This window comes from Schistocerca serialis, chromosome 2 (genome assembly GCF_023864345.2).
Source record: "Schistocerca serialis cubense isolate TAMUIC-IGC-003099 chromosome 2, iqSchSeri2.2, whole genome shotgun sequence".
In the NCBI taxonomy this organism is placed as follows: domain Eukaryota; kingdom Metazoa; phylum Arthropoda; class Insecta; order Orthoptera; family Acrididae; genus Schistocerca; species Schistocerca serialis.
In genome coordinates, this window is record NC_064639.1 from 742,149,365 (window position 1) to 742,163,904 (window position 14,540).

Sequence of the window (14,540 nt, forward strand, 5' to 3'; positions counted from 1 at the left end):
AAGATAGCGTGCCGTGACCTCCCAAGTAAGAACTCCTCGATCCAGTCGCAAAATTCGCTTGTGCCCCATACTATCTCACTTTAGATACTGAGTATAGTTATAGGTTAAGTGCTTTTCGGAAGTCAAGAACTATGAATATTGCTTCCATGTAACTGGTGTGTTTCGTACGATCAGCGTTTCCGAAATCTGTGCTGGTGTCTTGGAAGAGATGATTCTGTTATGGTTGAACACACAATATGTTCAAAAAAATAATACAGCTGTTGGTTATCATTTATATTGGACGGTAGTTTTGCGGAAGACTTCTTTCAGTTGTTTCTCAACGCCGCAGATAATATTTATTTCCCTCATATTTGCAACGGAGCAGTGATGAAATGAATGACACAAGACAGGGCCGGCCGCTGTGGCCGAGCGATTCTAGGCGCTTCAGTCCACAACCGCGCTGCTACTACGGTCGCAGATACGAATCCTGCCTCGGGCATGGATGTGTGTGATGTCTTTAGGTTAGTTAGGTCTAAGTAGCTTTAAGTCTAGGCGACTGATGACCTCCCTCAGTGCTTAGAGCCATTTGAAGCATTTTTTGAACACAATACAGGAAGACATCTGACAATGGAAATAATGATGAAACCCACCATGTATATAGTAAAATATATTGACTGACATAAATATGGAAGATACGTTAATGCATTTCAGGCTATTACAGGTAGCTGCGATTTTGTTCCAAAAAATTTTGCACGCGTCTCAGTCGTTTCAGCAGATTGCACAGGAAGCAGTTTTGAGTTTGGGGGCGGTGGCGCGCAGCTAGTAGGAGTCGTGCTCGCAGACGTAGGGCAGCGGCGTGGAGCAGGGCACGTCGTTGAAGGCGCCGTCGCGGCTCACCGTCACGCAGTTCTCGCCCAGGTGGTGCGCGTTGTCCGGCTGGCCCGGCATCCAGCGCACGTAGCCCGTGTCCTCCAGCAGGCCGCCTGCGGGCACACAAGCGTCACTCCTAACGGCTCGCCGCACTGGCCGCGTAGTCACAATGAACACATCTAGCGTCATGTATCCCACAGGGATCGATATTAGGTCCCAACATCTCCCCTGTTCTACTGTGCGTACAACAGGTATGCCGATAACCTCCAGCTATCATTTAGTCGACTTGGTACCAGCTATCGACAAAGCCAATACTCATCTGTGTAAATAAAGTCGGTATAGAATATACGAAGTGATTGATATTGACTTTTAAAAAACCCCAACTGGTGTAGATGACTATGAGACAAGTGTTTTCATATAAGACAATGGGGCCACAAATGTTGGGAAATACCATGTCTAAAATGTGGCTTCACCAGATGGCACATCCAGCGGTAGAGCCTGTCGATCCTATCCCCCCCCCCCCCCCCCCCCCCCGTAGCGGCAGTGCTGCATATCGCTTCGCTAGGGTACTCTATTTTCGTTCTTTCATTATCCTGTGTGACACGGTAGTAGTCGCGGTAGCGGTAATACAAGACTGCGATGAATCGCTTTACATTTACGGAAACAGAATTCCTTAGCGGAGCGATATGTAGCACTAGCCCCTTTCCAGCGACAAATCCAACCGCTGAAAGTGCGTCCGGTTTCGTCATTCGGTGACGTCACACGTCCAACGTTTGTCATCCAGTTTTGGGGTATATCCCGACATTTGCGAAGCCCCCAGGGTCTTATCTTAAATTACTTGTCCCAGCGCCGTCTATGCCGCTTCGGGGGTTTTTAAACGTTAATAAGAATCACCCTTTATGGTGAAAGCTTAGTCCGACTAAAACCCAAACTGCCCAGGATGGTCATTCTAGGATCATTAGCCTGAAATTTTGAGAATCCTGGCAATCTTTAATCCTAACTGGGACAAACATGAATATCTCCCCCTCAGCAAGGAGTCTACGAGCAGAGTTACAAAGTCTACCATAGGCTGCTGTAGACTACCATACGTAAGCTTAGACTACTGTATCTTTCATAGTAGGTTTCCTTAGTTAAGGTCGTACCCAAGTTACCTTTACGTTAGGTGTGTTGCATAAGTGTCGGGCGCTACCTCATAACGATCGCTTTCTTTACTTATGCAATCAGTATATTTATAGAATGCCCTAAAAATTGGAAGCGATGAACTGTCTAGAAACTGAGTGAGGATATATTAAGGGCCAGGTAACATATGGAACATTTTTGTTCTTCATTATCCTTCTGTCTGGTACTTACAAATAAACAGTATTTAGAGCAAAACTGAAACTGTCAATGTTTAATTCCGATTTTATTCGACAATTTTTGATCTGTAACATGAAACATAAGGAGGCTGTAGCAAAAATAAAGAGAAGCGTACAAATTGATCGTATAGCACTGGAAATCGCGGTTTCCTAAGCAAAAAGGAAAAAAATAGCAAAACAAAAATACCGGGTGATCAAAAAGTCAGTATAAATTTCGAAACTTAATAAACCACGGAATAATGTAGATAGAGAGGTAAACATTGACACACATGCCTGGAATGACATGGTGTTTTATTAGAACCTAAAAAAAACAACGAAGTATTACTAGACGCGTGAAAGATCTCTTGCGCGCGTCGTTTGGTGATGATCGTGTGCTCAGCCGCCACTTTCGTCATGCTTGGCCTTCCAGGTCCCCAGACCTCAGTCAGTGCGATTATTGGCTTTGGGGCTACCTGAAGCCACAAGTGTATCGTGATCGACCGACATCTCTAGGGATGCTGAAAGACAACATCCGACGCCAATGCCTCACCATAACTCCGGACATGCTTTACAGTGCTGTTCACAACATTATTCCTCGACTACAGCTATTGTTGAGGAATGATGGTGTACATATTGAGCATTTCCTGTAAAGAACATCAACTTTGCTTTGTCTTACTTTGTTATGCTAATTATTGCTATTCTGATCAGCTGAAGCGCCATCTGTCGGACATTTTTTGAACGTTTGTATTTTTTTTTTTTGTTCTAATAAAACTCCATGTCATTCCAAGCATGTGTGTCAATTTGTACCTCTCTATCTACATTATTCCGTGATTTATTTAGTATTGAAAGTTATACTGACTTTTTGATCACCCAGTATGTCAATCATCCCTTCAATACATCGTCAAAGTTACGTAACACATGTTACTCTTATTCATAAGCAAATTTCACATTTATCAACAATAAGGAAACTCTTGTCTTTGATCATGATAAAGAACCTTCTACCTAGTGCGAAATAATATATATATATATATATATATAATATATAATATATATATATATATATATATATATATATATATATATATATAATGTAACCAAAGCAGTCACTTTTGGTACAAGTACAATTTGCTTGCACAAATTTTGCAGACGGTAGAACGACACACACACACACACACACACACACATATATATATATATATATATATATATATATATATATATATATATATATATATATTTGTGCAGGCAAATTGCACTTGCATCAAAAGTAACTGCTTTGGTTACATAAAAGTACAGAAGTTGGGCGATCAACCAAATGTCGTTGCTCATAAAACTCAATTTATAGTCTCTAAGGATATAAAATACACAATGGACAGACAACCAACAAATGCAGCTCTAATTATGGGCAAAAGAAAAAAGAGGCAAAGAGAAGTCGTCGGCTACCATTTTCTCTCTTACACAGTCATTTATGTCTCTATCCCCATCAATGCTACCAATACGACCGGTAATCCTACTTCGTCGTTTAGGTAGTGTACCAAAAGTACCGAACCGCAGTTTTGGTAGAGGGCGACTCTGTCTAAGTGTAATAATGGATGAAAATACACTCCTGGAAATTGAAATAAGAACACCGTGAATTCATTGTCCCAGGAAGGGGAAACTTTATTGACACATTCCTGGGGTCAGATACATCACATGATCACACTGACAGAACCACAGGCACATAGACACAGGCAACAGAGCATGCACAATGTCGGCACTAGTACAGTGTATATCCACCTTTCGCAGCAATGTAGGCTGCTATTCTCCCATGGAGACGATCGTAGAGATGCTGGATGTAGTCCTGTGGAACGGCTTGCCATGCCATTTCCACCTGGCGCCTCAGATGGACCAGCGTTCGTGCTGGACGTGCAGACCGCGTGAGACAACACTTCATCCAGTCCCAAACATGCTCAATGGGGGACAGATCCGGAGATCTTGCTGGCCAGGGTAGTTGACTTACACCTTCTAGAGCACGTTGGGTGGCACGGGATACATGCGGACGTGCATTGTCCTGTTGGAACAGCAAGTTCCCTTGCCGGTCTAGGAATGGTAGAACGATTGGTTCGATGACGGGTTGGATGTACCGTGCACTATTCAGTGTCCCCTCGACGATCACCAGTGGTGTACGACCAGTGTAGGAGATCGCTCCCCACACTATGATGCCGGGTGTTGACCCTGTGTGCCTCGGTCGTATGCAGTCCTGATTGTGGCGCTCACCTGCACGGCGCCAAACACGCATACGACCATCATTGGCACCAAGGCAGAAGCGACTCTCATCGCTGAAGACGACACGTCTCCATTCGTCCCTCCATTCACGCCTGTCGCGACACCACTGGAGGCGGGCTGCACGATGTTGGGGCGTGAGCGGAAGACGGCCTAACGGTGTGCGGGACCGTAGCCCAGCTGCATGGAGACGGTTGCGAATGGTCCTCGCCGATACCCCAGGAGCAACAGTGTCCCTAATTTGCTGGGAAGTGGCGGTGCGGTCCCCTACGGCACTGCGTAGGATCCTACGGTCTTGGCGTGCATCCGTGCGTCGCTGCGGTCCGGTCCCAGGTCGACGGGCACGTGCACCTTCCGCCGACCACTGGCGACAACATCGATGTACTGTGGAGACCTCACGCCCCACGTGTTGAGCAATTCGGCGGTACGTCCACCCGGCCTCCCGCATGCCCACTATACGCCCTCGCTCAAAGTCCGTCAACTGCACATACGGTTCACGTCCACGCTGTCGCGGCATGCTACCAGTGTTAAAAACTGCGATGGAGCTCCGTATGCCACGGCAAACTGGCTGACACTGACGGCGGCGGTGCACAAATGCTGCGCAGCTAGCGCTATTCGACGGCCAACACCGCGGTTCCTGGTGTGTCCGCTGTGCCGTGCGTGTGATCATTGCTTGTACAGCCCTCTCGCAGTGTCCGGAGCAAGTATGGTGGGTCTGACACACCGATGTCAATGTGTTCTTTTTTCCAATTCCAGGAGTGTATAAACTGTATTGATCACATATTAATAATTAGCAAGAAAACATCAGCAACTCGTCTTACACTAAAAACACATGAAAAGGTCTTCCCTTTGTATCTTAAAATAATGGATGAAAATTTATATTAGGTTGACTACATGAAAGAAAATTTCTAAGAAGGTTTGGGTTGGGTTGTTTGGGAGACGAGACCAGACAACGAGGTTATCGGTCTCATCGGGTTATGGAAGAAAAGGGAAGGAAGTCGGTCGTGCCCTTTCAAAGCAACCATCGCGGCATTAGCCAGGAGCGATTTAGGGATATCACGGAAAACCTAAATCAGAATAGCCGGACGCGGGATTGAACCGTCGTCCTCCCGAATACGAGTCCAGTGTGCTAATCACTGCACCACCTCGCCCAGTTTTCCAAGACGATATAAGCAGCCTTCTACGCTTTATAAAAAAAACGAAAAGTTCACGCTTTGGGCCTGAAGAAAGTAAACGAGAATTAGTGCAAACACTTCCACTTCCAGTTGCCGATTACAGTGACGTCATCCCCCATGGTCTTCCTCTAGGTAGGTCACGGCGTTTGGAGGTGGTCATGAACCCGCATACAATGTACCACTTATTTCACCACCATATCCACAGCTAATCGTGTTTACGTGCAGACAAGCGTCAGCTTTACTGTAGGGATGACGATTATCGCTGAGACAACCGGTTTTCTGTTATATCGTTTTCCTTCCATGCCAGTTTAACCTGACTGTTAACCCGCTCAAAATAATCAGTTTCTGTAATAACAGATTTACGGTTCATATTCCTATTATTTCCTGTAATAAATGCGGAAATCGAACAGAGATTCACAAATTTTCACTCCTTCAGTTTCAAGACACATAGACAAAAAATATGAAATGAAAAGGTTAATAAAACTTAGTTCGTCCATCGTTCGCTGCTTTAATCTAAAAGTAATAAGTGGTTGAATACTACAAAAAATCACTAGTATTCTCCTCTTGATTCTAAGTTACTGAAACTCTGCTTAAAAGTCATATCGGGGACTGTACCACTGTTTGACCTTGCCAATGTTTAGTGCTAAATAGTGAAAACTGAGGTTGAAGAACTTTATTTTTAGTCTTAATTTTACCGTTCTCAAGGACTATAAGCAGATAAAAGCATATTATTTAGCCACACGCACGGATTAGGTACTTTCTATTTTTATTGTATACTATGAATGTACTCAATTTTTTTATTTATTACTGTTATCACAGTTTCCTTCCTCTTCTACTATTTCACAGAAATGTCAGGCATACCTTTAATCGTTCACACCATATTAAGCATTGTACTTCATTGTTATGTCACTTTGTAAAAATATTTCCAGACTAGGACTGATCCCTTTCTGCAATACACCGGATGTCCGCCGACGACAGCGAGAAGCTACCATATAGACAAATTAGGGTTAAGTCTTACACACGGCACGTACACTATGTGATCAAAAGTATCCGGACACCCCCAGTGAAAACATTGAAGCCATCGAGCAAAGGAATACCGTTCAAAGTGTCCTCCATGGACATAAGCGAAGCCTACGTGACCATCAGCCATCGAGCTGTCGGTGTAAACCACTTCATGGCATCGGTACATATCAAGAATCGAGAGGAAGTGACAGCGGAGACCCGCGGGGTTAACTGAGTCCTTAGGACCATGTGAAAGGTCCAGGCGAAGCCGCTGCCTAGTGTACACCACGGAGGTGCACGTGAGTGGACCTCGAATATAGGTAGTAAAGGCAAGGACTCTCGTTCGTATAGTAGGAATAGGACGCGAACGGCAATCGTAAGGCCTGACCTGGGCCGCAGATGCGGGAGATGAACAGCCGTGGGAGGGAAAAGGAGACGGTAATTCGAATGCGCAGAAGAACTACGAACGTGTGTAATGTAACTGGCGAGCAGTCGTGCACGCTTAACCTTCAATGAGGACGCTCGTCACCGGACTCGTCCTAAAAGCTACCGTCGCTAGTCTAACGCCACAGTGGTGCACTGGGTCGAGTAAACGCAATGCTGAGAGCGCCGCCGAACCATAAACCAGACTCCCATAGTCAAGGTTCTGTAGAGCTGCAGCAGCGTAGAGCGATCTGCACTCCAGTTGGTGTTGCTCAGGCAGCAGAGTGCATTGAGTGCTTAAGCTGACGAAGGTGAGGAAGCCAAGTCAAGAAGGCGTCGGAAACCATCCTGTGAATCGATATGCCTCCACTACAGTGAGTGGATCGTCATTAAGGTAGAGTTCTGGTCCCGGATGAACGGTACGACGCCGACAGAAGTGCATAAAACACGACTTTGCGGCTGCCTAGGCGCCGCTCACCAACACCAGTACTTGAGCAACAGTACGAAACGAAGAAGTCGTCTGCATACAGAGAAGGTGAGACGGACGGCCCTACAGCTGCTGCTAGGCCATTAATAGCCAATAAAATAGAGATACCCTGAATACAGAACACTGCGGGACTCCAGTCTCCTGGATATGGGGTGAACTATGGAAGGCTCCACCTGGACATGGAAAGTACGGAGCGACAGTAAATTTTGGATAAAAATCGGGAGCTGGCCCCGGTGACCCCACTCATACAATGTGGCAAGGATATGATGTCGCCAGGTCGTGTTGTAAGTTTTTCGTAAAAAAAAGGTGTTGTTTTCGTAAATCAAAAAAGACGGCAACAAGGTGTTGGCGTCGGGAAAAGGCTGTTTGGATGGCCGACACGAGGGACACGAGATCATCAGTGCAGTGGTAGAGCGACCCTGGCGGAAACCGCCCTGGCATGGAGCCAGTAGGCCACGTGACTCCAGGACCCGAACCAACCCAACCGCTGACACACCATACGTTCTAGCAGCTTACAAAGAACGATGGTGAGGCTGATGGGCCGATAGCTATCCACATCAAGCGAGTTTTTTTCCGGGTTTGAGCACTGGTATGATGGTGCTCTCCCACCATTGCGATGGAAAGACGCTATCACACTCGATCCGGTTGAAGAAGACGAGGAGATGTCGCTTCTAGTCAGACGAGAGATGTTTAATCATCTGACTGTGGATTCGATCTGGCCCAGGAGGTGTGTGGGGGCAATGTGCAAGGGCACTGAGAAGCTCTCACTCTGTAAAAGGGGCTTTATAGGTTTCACTGTGTCATATAGTGAACAAGAGGACTTTCCCTTCCTTCCATCCGCCATTTGAGAGTGCGAAAGGCTGGGGTGGGGATGTAATTCTCCGATGCAGAGGATCGAGCATAGTGCTCGGCAATCGCTTAAACGTCGGTAGATAACCCGCGTAGGTGGTAACGCCAGTGACAACTGTTAGGGTCTGGTACCCAAAAACACGTCCGATCTTCATCCAGACTTAGGAAGGTGACGTATGGATCCTATGGTCAAGACATACCTCTCCAAACACTCCTGTTTCCGTGTTTTTATAAGCTGGCGAACGCGGACACGGAGCCGTTTAACGGCTATTAGGTGCTCTAGGGAAGGGTGCCGCTTATACTGCTGTAGAGCTCGCCGACGCTCCTTAATTGCCTCAGCGTCTTTCGGCGACCGTCAAGGTACTGACTTTCGCTGGGGGCATCCAAAATAACGAGGGATCGCGTTTTCCACCGCAGAAACTATCGTTGTAGCGACCTGCTCAACCACAACATCGATTGCACCATGTGGGGGAGATTCAACGGTGACAGCAGAGGTGAAGGCTCCGCAGTCTGCCTTGTTAAAAGGCCATTGGGTAGGCGTCCATGTGCATGACGCTGAGGAAGTGACAGGAAGATGGTGAAGTGGTCACTACCACACAAGTCGTCATGTGCGCTCCAGTGGGCAGGTGGGAGAAGTCCTGGGCTGCAGAGGGGTAAATCAACGGCCGAGTAAGTGCCGTGAGCCACACTGAAAAGTATAGGGTGCCCAGTATTTAAGAGGCAGTGGTCGGACTGAGTAAAGTTTCGACATCCCTGCCTCTGCCAGTAAATACTGTGCTACTCCACAAGGGGTTATGGGCGTTAAAATCTCCCAAACGTAGGAAAGGTATAGGGAGTTAAGGAATCAGTGCAACCAATACGTGCAGGGGTACTGCACCATCTGGAGGAAGATATATATTGCAGACAGTTATTTCATGTGTCATCTGTACACTGACAGCCACAGCTTCAAGAGGAGTCTGAAGGGACACCACATACCAAGTTCAGGACATAGACGCCTACTCCACCTGACTCTTTATTATATTCGCTAGGGTTCCTGTAATATACCCTGTAGCCATGAAGGGCAAGGGTCCACATTGCTAGGAACCATGTTTCCTGGAGGTCAATGCAGAAAGCAGGTCTAAAGATTACCAACTACCATAGCTCAGCCAGGTGGTGAAAATAACCGCAGCAACTCCACTGCAGGATGACGTTATCGTGAGGCAGGGAAGGCATGAAACGCTCAATGAGGCAGTTTACGCCTCAGGGTCATCTGCTGCCACCGACTGAGTGCCTGTGCGATCGACATCTATTGTGTCTGAGGGCACAGAGAGATCTGGGTGCTCAGCGGATGCCAGAACCTCGACTTCATCCTCAGATGCAGAGCTTGTAGGTAGCATTGGTATGGGTGCCACTGCAAGGTCTGGGTTCTTGGAGGTATTCTTCCTTTTGGTTTTCACTCACTGCTTTTTTGGTTTTATTGGCTGGGAGGGCTCCTGAGTCAGTCTCAGAGACTGAGGAGGACAATGAAGCCCTATGACCAGCTTGGTGTGGTTGCTTCAGCCACTGGCAGGTGTCTGCCACTGGTAGGAACCTGGGAATGGCTTCTCTGGCTGAGAAGTGGGGACTGATGTCCCTGATTGTTTGGGGGGGGGGGCGAGTTGCTCCCATGGTAGATAGTTCAGGAGCCACAGGGAGGGAAGTGCTCCCCACCATCAAGGGTCTGATTGAGTCTGATGGCTCTTAGAGCCAACTGCACATGGCAGAATGGAAGGTGCTAGAACCATTGTCGTAGCGGCGGCATAAGTGGAGGTCATATGCACAGGATGGAGCCTCTCATGTTTCCTCCTAGCCTCGGTGTAGGCCAGTGGGTCCAGCGTCTTGTGTTCCATGATTTTCCTCTCTTTCTGTAAAATCCTGCAGTCTGGCAAGCAAGGTGAATGAAGCTCTCTGCAGTTAACACAGATGGGAGACGGGGAACATGGAGTATTGGGATGTGAAGGACGTCTACAATCACGACGTGTGACACTGGTAATACTGGGGGAAGACATATGCCCAAACTTCCAACACTGCATCAGAAGAGGGGTATCTGGTTTCACATCATAGTAGTAAACCATCACCTTGACCTTTCTGGGTAATAGGTCACCCTCGACGGCCAAGATGAATGCACCGGTGTAAACCTGATTATCCCTCGCACCCTGATGGACATGACAGACAAAATGGACACCTCGTCACTCTATGTTGGCGTGCAGCTCATCATCAGACAAAAAAGAATGTCCCTGTGGAATATAATACCCTGGACCATATTTAAGCTCTTATGGGGTGTGATGGTAACAGAAACATCCTCCAGCTTGTGACAAGCAAGTAATGCCCATGACTGGGCAGAGGATGCAGTTTGGACAAACCCTGCACCTCCCAAAACTTGTCCTCTAAATGCTCCACAAAGAACTGAGGCTTCATGGAAGATTCCCCATCAACTCTCGTACATATGAGGAACCAAGGTGAATAAGCTTCGCTGCCATCCTAGTGTTCCTCCCATGGCGTGGCCAGGGAGGGGAATGATTTGGGGCTGTATTTCTTAGCATTGAAATTAGACCTTGACCAGTTAGAGACTGCTGGGCGGGGGGGGGGGGGCGGGGGGGGGGGGCACCAGCAAGAGATGTCGTACTACGCATCATGGCGTGTCATCCGCCACGATGCCAACCAGGCCGACCAGGAGCCCTGCCCACAGGCGACACCCAGCCACAGGAAAGGCCACCTGGCAGGATGGCCATTGCCGGGAATCCAGATGCCCCAGGGTGATGGGCATCTACTCCTTTGGGCGAGGGGAGTTAACGGCCCAGGCATCAACAGAGCGATCCCTGTGTAGTTGGGGGGCTACAACCATCAGGGTGCATGGCGGCCCCGCCACAACAGACTGGCTACCGTGCTGGATATAAGGGCAAACAAGGAAACAAGTCCATTATCATGGTCAGTGCAGAAAAAGATACTGCTCAGTGGACGGAGGAAAACACACCCAGGATGGGGATCTCGCCCAACAGCTCGAGAAGGAGCGGATGTGCAGATCCACGTCGACGAAGGATGTGAGAGATCTCAGTGCATGATGAACACGTTGCACCATTTAAGGCGTCCTTCCCCAATTGGCTCGCTCTTCGCGAAAATTTTTAAGAATGGAGGTCAAACACCGCAGCAGACCATCACATAAAGGCCGAAAGTGTGAGACTCCTTTTAGTCAGTCGCTTCTTACGACGGGCAGCAATACCTCGGGCCTATTCTAAACCCCGAACCCGCAGGGGGAGGGGGGGGACAATTATAACGGAAAGATTCTTCTTATATTAAGGAAACAAGATAGCAGCATACAAGGACAAACTATCGAGAACTATTAATACATTAAAATAATGTATATTTTCAGGTAGTCCTCATTCACATCTCATTTATTATACGTTGGATTCGCCCTTGTTTACGACAGTACTAGAACACTTTTACGCAGTGATCTCCATCTATGGTATCATACTTTTATTACTTTGGTAGTAAGAAAAATGTTACGAAATAAAAAAGAAGCTAACTAGAAACGTTTGGAGTATTCTCAGTCCTAAATACAAGAAAGGACACAAATAGTTGTGGAATTTCATCGATAGGACTTATGAAGTAATTCCTCAGCAATACATCAAAGCGATTTCTTCATTCGTTACTTTCACTTGAAAGTGGTATGATATATACGTTCAGGGAAAGTACACATTCTAATGACAGAGTCATAACTGAATGACAAATCATATCGCCATTACCCATGCTAATGGCTGCTCTTCTGTGGTGCTTGCAAGTGCTTACGCAACTACGTAATGGCCATTTTAAACATAGCAAGCTAATGGGGGCAGCCCCTATCTCGCTCTGTCTCTGTTCTCAGTCGTATTCCCAAGAACTAGACAGCAAAAGGCGCAATCAGCTGAGAGTGATCTCTCCTCGAACTCTGCCTGAGGTGGATTCTTCACTTAAAGGTCGTCAATGATATAAACTTAAGTAATATAAGCGATTTATTGTATTTTCCGTCATGTAGACTCGATCGGTTTGTGAACTATCTCATACACTCTACAACAATTCAGAAGTTAAATAGCACACTACTGGCCATTAAAATTGTTACACCACGATGATGACGTGCTGCAGACGCGAAATTTAACTGACAGGAAAAAGATACTGTGATATGCAAATGATTAGCTTTTCAGAGCATTCTCACAAGGTTGGCGCCGGTGGCGACACCCACAAGGTGCTGACATGAGGAAAGTTTCCAACCGATTTCTCATACACAAACAGCAGTTGACCGGTGCTGCCTGGTGAAACGTTGTTGTGATGCCTCGTGTAAGGAGGAGAAATGCGTACTATCACGTTTCTGACTTTGATAAAGGTCGGATGGTAGCCTATCGCGATTGCGGTTTATCGTATCGCGACATTGCTGCTCACGTTGGTCGAGATCCAATCACTGTTATCAGAATATGGAATCGGTGGGTTCAGGAGGGTAATGCGGAACGCCGTGCTGGATCCCAACAGCCTCGTATCACTAGCAGTCGAGATGACAGGCATCTTATCCGCATGGCTGTAACGGATCGTGCAGCCACGTCTCGATCCCTGAGTCAACAGATGGGCACGTTTGCAAGACAACAACCATCTGCACTAACAGTTCGACGACGTTTGTAACAGCATGGACTATCAGCTCGGAGACCGTGGCTGCCATTACCCTTGACGCTGCATCACAGACAGGAGCGTCAGCGATGGTGTACTCAACGACGAACCTGGGTGCACGAATGGCAAAACGTAATTTTTTCGGATGAATCAAGGTTCTGTTTACAGCATCATGATGGTCGCATTCGTGTTTGGCGACATAGCAGTGAACGCACATTGGAAGCGTGTATTAGTCATCGCCATACTGGCGTATCACACGCTGTGATGGTATGGGGTGCCATTGGTTACACGTCTCGGTCACCTCTTGTTCGTACTGACGGCACTTTGAACAGTGGACGTTACATTTCAGATGTGTTATGACCCGTGGCTCTACCCTTCATTCGATCCCTACGAAACCCTACATTTCAGCAGGATAATGCACGAACGCATGTTGCAGGTCCTGTACGGGCCTTTCTGGATACAGAAAATGTTCGACTGCTGCCCTGGCCAGCACATTCTCTAGATCTCTCACCAATTAAAAACGTCTGTTCAATGGTGGCCGAGCAACTGGCTCGTCACAGTACGCCAGTCACTACTCTTGATGAACTGTGGTGAACTGTGGTATCGTGTTGAAGCTGCATGGGCAGCTGTACCTGTACACGCCATCCATGCTCTGTTTGTCTCAATTCCCAGGCGTATCAAGGCCGTTATTTCGGCAAGAGGTGGTTGTACTGGGTACTGATTTCTCAGCATTTATGCACCCAAATTGCGTGAAAATGTAATCACATGTCAGCTCTAGTATAATATATTTGTCCAAAGAATACCCGTTTATCATCTGCATTTTTTCTTGGTGTAGCAATTTTAATGGCCAGTAGTGTAGTTAGCGCTGGGCTGTCTCAAGTAGGAAGCACCATCATTTCTGCTTTTAACTCGATTATTGTTTATCCTCCTTTAACGACAACCGAAACGACTGGAGAAAGAATTACTCAGTTCTTATAAGAAGAGCTACCACTAAGGAGTTGGACTGAATCTCCAGTCCAGAGCTCAACGCACACAGAAATAGAGCTGCTATCAGCACTGCTGCAAAACGCGACCGCAAATGAGCGAATTTCATGACCATTTACCTTTTATATGGCCTACTTCTCCAACTACAGTTTTTGACAGCACTATATCTTTTCGTTGGAAAGCTACTGAAATGTATGCGAACAAATGAGCGCTACAGCAGAAACGTTCTGGGCTGTTGAGTCATCTGTTGTAGGGACTACTTCCCGAGATGAGATGTAACCCCTTTGTTCTTTTCTTATCGAAAGAAGCTCTTAGGAAGCATTTTGACAGTGTCCTACAGCAGATGACGTGCGAAATAGATTAATCAAGTATCGGTACATTCTCTAGAGTTACCTAAAATAGAAAACTGCCAACAGAAACGGAAAAATTCGTTATGGCTTCAGGATTAATCAGAGAATTGACAGCAAATGGTGGAGATTGATAACTTCCGCAACAAGAAAAACCTACCAGTGACAAACTAAAGTA

At 46.8% G+C, this 14,540-nt stretch overlaps 1 protein-coding gene across 2 annotated transcripts in view; it reads right to left on the bottom strand.

Moving 5' to 3' along the window:
* Positions 1–631: 631 nt before the first annotated feature.
* The window catches only part of LOC126457945 (hemolymph lipopolysaccharide-binding protein-like), a 50,072-nt gene continuing 36,163 nt past the window's right edge, over positions 632–14,540 (bottom strand). For both annotated transcript variants that reach the window (XM_050094675.1, XM_050094674.1), the window contains one exon: positions 632–962. In XM_050094675.1, coding sequence (XP_049950632.1) covers positions 799–962 — 164 coding nt within the window. In that variant the 3' untranslated portion in view covers positions 632–798. The remainder of the gene's footprint in view (positions 963–14,540) is intronic.